At 52.7% G+C, this 4,083-nt stretch overlaps 1 protein-coding gene across 1 annotated transcript; it reads right to left on the bottom strand.

The window, feature by feature from the left end:
• Positions 1 to 451: 451 nt before the first annotated feature.
• On the bottom strand, positions 452 to 1,483 carry LOC113887974 (melanoma-associated antigen B17-like). Its single transcript, XM_027535353.1, has one exon. It carries the CDS (start codon positions 1,481 to 1,483, stop codon positions 452 to 454), a length of 1,032 nt encoding a protein of 343 aa, XP_027391154.1.
• Positions 1,484 to 4,083: the final 2,600 nt, after the last annotated feature.

Below are 4,083 nucleotides of genomic sequence, written 5' to 3'. Positions count from 1 at the left end.
TTATCTCTAGGATTCTTACACATTTCCAAGTAAAATTCTATTCCAATATTATGTTATCTTGTTCTGGACCATAAGGAAAATATTGAAGTCTTTTCAACTTGTTTACAAATAATGAACTCCTAGTCTTAATTCTAACAGCAGTAAACATGACATCCATGACATTAACAAACCTAGATTCTGAAGCAAAATAAACCTTATGAAGAGTAGTGACATTTAAAAATACAAAAAACCTCTACCAACCTACCTAAATCATCTGTTTTTGACTAGATATTATTCATATGGATAAACGGAAAACATGTATATTTTGTTAAACCTGCACCTAAACTCCCATACAACTTAAAACTGTGAAGAACATATGGGTTTTACTCCCCCCACCCCTACTACCCCATGCTATTTAAGACGTAGACTGTTCTCTTCCAACACAAAGGGAACAAAGTGCCCTGACCCCTCCCTAGATGTGGGAGGAGCTGTAGGACTTGGCCCTGGTAGGGGCACTGGCTTCAGCCATTATTGGAATCCTGGCCACACCTCTCAGCGCTGCTCTCTCCACCTGATCTCTCAGAGCCTCATCATAGAGATCTGGGAAGGAACTCGGGACCTTATCCTGGATCTTGGCCAGAACTTCCAACACCTTCATCTTAGTGGTCTCAGCATAAGCTCTCGGGCCCCACAGGAACTCGTAGCCTGGAGGGACACTATTGGGCACCTGGCGGTAGTTGAGGTACCCCTTCTGCACCAGATCTTTGGTGATGAGCTTTCTGGGCTCCCCAAAGATGGAGTGCTTCTTCCCAGCATAGATCCCCAACACATTGAGGAAATCCCAGATTTCCTCCTCGGTGGCACGGTTACCCTTCATGAAGATGATGCCCAGGAGCGCCATGAGGAGACCAGACTTGGGCAGCTCCTCCTCATCACTTGAACCTTCCTCAACCCCGAGACTGAACTTGTTGACGAGGGTGTAGATGTTCTTGTTGCAGTCGACTTCCTTCAGCTCCAGGCCAAACACCAGCTCCACTCGCTCAGAGGCTCTGCTCAGGATCTCAGGGAAGTGCTGCTTGTACTTCCTGCCTATGATCTCCAGCATGCCACTCTGTGTGATGGGTTCCTTCTTGGTGTACCTCTCCAGCAGGAAATCCATCACCAAGCTGGCCTTCCTCATCAGAGGATCTTTGCGAATGCTCCGAGCGAGCAGGGCTGCCCGGGCGGCATATGCACTTTCCTCCTCGGGGCCCTGGGCACCTTCCTCAGATCCTGCCCAGGAAGCCTCTGCAACAGGAGAGCTAGGGGCCATGGCTCCCTGAAGCTCCTGGTGATCGGCAGCAGCAGGGGAGCTCGGAGGAGAACCCTGAGGGGCAGAAGAGGGGCAGGATGTGCACTCCTCTTCTGGGGCTGCAGCAGCACTGGCCTGGACCTCCTGAGTGTCCCCCTGGACCTGGTGGCATTTCCCACGGGCATGTTGCTTGTTTTTGTGCTTCCGAGGCATGATGACACAGGTCAGGGACCGCAGGCAGGACTGCAGTTACGAAGGTAGGCTTTGAGTGGCCTTGAGGAAGGACAAAGAAATGTTGTGAGCACCTTCGCCAGGGAGGGTCGTCCCCAGTTTAAACCAAGTCCGCTTTGTAGGCGGCCTTGAGTCCACTGCTCTAGGATCCACAAGTCTTTTCACCTAGTCAGCCTGTCCCCTAACCCGTGAGGAGGAAGTGAGAGTGAGCCCTGGGGCGCAGCCAGACAGCCCTGCCTGGGCGTTAGAGGGGGGCCTGTGGGGGCTGGCAGGGGAGGCATGTCCTTTCAGTTCACATTCATAGTTAGGATGAAAAATGGGGAATGACCCCCTAGCACCCACCCTGATCCTTCTTCTGCTCTGAAGCTGATGCTGCCACCTTCCCTGTGACTCTGGAAATGGAGAGGAGGGAGTGCTCAGCCTCCCACCTAAGGGTCCCGGGACCCGCCCTTCCGTACGCAAACTCTAACCTCCCCACTCAGACCGCAGCCTCCCTTCCCCATGTTTGGCCGGGAGGAAGCACTGACTACAGGGGAGGGTCCTGATTCATCTGTGTGTCTGGGAGAATGGTCCTCACCCTGGCTCCTCCTGAGCCCTGACATCCTCTCTGTTCTGACCAGCTACCAACCCCTCGGACCGAGGTGCCCTCCTCCCTCAGTGTCCCGCATCCGACATCATAGTGAGTGTGACCCGAAGCTGTTACAGCCGCCCGGATCCTACCCGGATGCTCGGAGGCCAAGTCGCGGGGGGTGGGGGTTTCGCGTGGCCACTGTTCTGGCGTGTGGAGACCCTCAGTCCCTCCCAAGGGTCCCTCCTTTAGCTACAGGGCTCAGGGCTTAACCTGTACTGAGCAGAACCTGAGTCAACCAGCCCGGGACCGAAGCCTTCCTCTCGTAGACCACCTGGTTAAATGGACGGACTTGGGGCTTAAGATGCAGGCCCGAATCTTCCAGGGGAGAGCAGGGGCAGGGTGTCTGGGGGTTGTCCAGCCCCCTCTTTTCAGAGGGAAAGGCTTGGTCGTGCTGGACGTGTGTCCCCGCACTTGTAACTCACGTCACCTCACACTTGGACCTGGACCTGATGAGACCTGGAAGTCGTCCGTCTGGGCACCCTACACAGCAGTTCTCTAAGATGGCAGCAGCTCTCAAAGATGGCTTCGCAGCCGCAGCGTGTGTGCGTGGTCGTCACTTCCTGTCATGTGGTTCTGTGTTCCAGGCAGACAACAGAGGCGGGGCCAGGGTGGGCGGGGTTCCGGGGGAGCTTCCTGGAGGATTGGCACGTGCACTTTTCCTTGAATCGTCCCGGATCCTGAGACTTTCCCTGTACTGAGCGGACTCTAAGGGCCTCCTTACTAGGCTCTAGCTTCTGTCAGCACCCCAGCAGGAATTGTTTCTGGCCTGGCCGAACAGGCTTCCTGGAGCTCCTGAGAATGACAGTGAGGGCACTTTCAGGCCCTGTCTTCTGGGCTTAGTGATGCTCCGTCCACTCTCCGTGTCTTCCCTTGACCCCTGTAGGTGGTGGGCTACATCCCATCTGCTGACCTGAGGCCAAGGCCTCCCATCGAAGACATCAAGTCCCGAGACTCCTGGTGAGAAGTGCACGTACATCTCCTCTGGACCCTTCTGCCTGAGGCTTCCAGGAAATGGCTGCTGCAGGTAAGATGAGCTGAGAGGAAAGGATGGGAGACTGCCTTCTGTGGTGTGGAACCCCTCACATCTCACTCAGGATCTTCATATTGACTGCTGGCAGGGCCTGGAAATCCTTCCCTTTCTGGTATGAATCCACCTCTGTCCCCAACCTTGCCCCACACCATCCCAGCAGAGTAAGTGAAGGGGCTCCTTAGCCTGACGGTTCTCACTATGGGCTCTTAGTCGACTGCAGGGGCATTGCTTGAAAGTTCTGAGGTGAATTTCTGTTCTTTGGTACAATTTTTGGGATACTAAGTTTTCTCTTTTAGTCCCTACATGATAGTCTATTAAGGTGATCACTTAAAAGGGCCAGTTGTCATCCACTAACAAAGTTTGTGCTGGTTATTTCATGACCTCTGGGCCATGCTGCCGCATCCAGCTCAAACTTGTTCCCCATGATCTTGGCATGGGAGCTCTGAGATGCTACCTCAGATTCCTTCAGTGAGGCTGTAGCGATTCATGGCCCCAGGGCACAGTGGAAGAATCAAGGGCTGAACTTTAAAGCCTTTTCCAGCTGATCCTGTTGTCTTTTTCCCTTGTAGGCTGCACACCCCTTGTCAGTCTCTGAGTACTCCCTCACCTTGACACTCATAGGGTCAAGTTCATTAGAGACTTATTTTGCCTCAGGCAGTATTTAGTTTTGTGTTTTGCCTGCTGTTAATAGTTGTCTTTATTCCTTGTAAGTTTTCCATGGTTTATTCTGGGTACAGGAAACAGCAGCCCATGTTTGACTGTGATCTCAGCTGGTCTGACTGGAGTAGATCTGTAAAGAGTTAAGGAACATTGACAGTCTTACAATATCTGCTCCTCATGAATACACATAACATACTATTCTGTTTGAGACTTCTTTCTCCTAAGGCTGTCAGGAAATTCTTCTTGTTGCCTATATGTGGA

The sequence above is a fragment of the Bos indicus x Bos taurus genome, chromosome X (assembly GCF_003369695.1).
Source record: "Bos indicus x Bos taurus breed Angus x Brahman F1 hybrid chromosome X, Bos_hybrid_MaternalHap_v2.0, whole genome shotgun sequence".
NCBI classification, from domain to species: domain Eukaryota; kingdom Metazoa; phylum Chordata; class Mammalia; order Artiodactyla; family Bovidae; genus Bos; species Bos indicus x Bos taurus.
The sequence above is the reverse complement of the archived record's forward strand: the minus strand, read 5'-3'. Positions and strand labels throughout refer to the sequence as shown.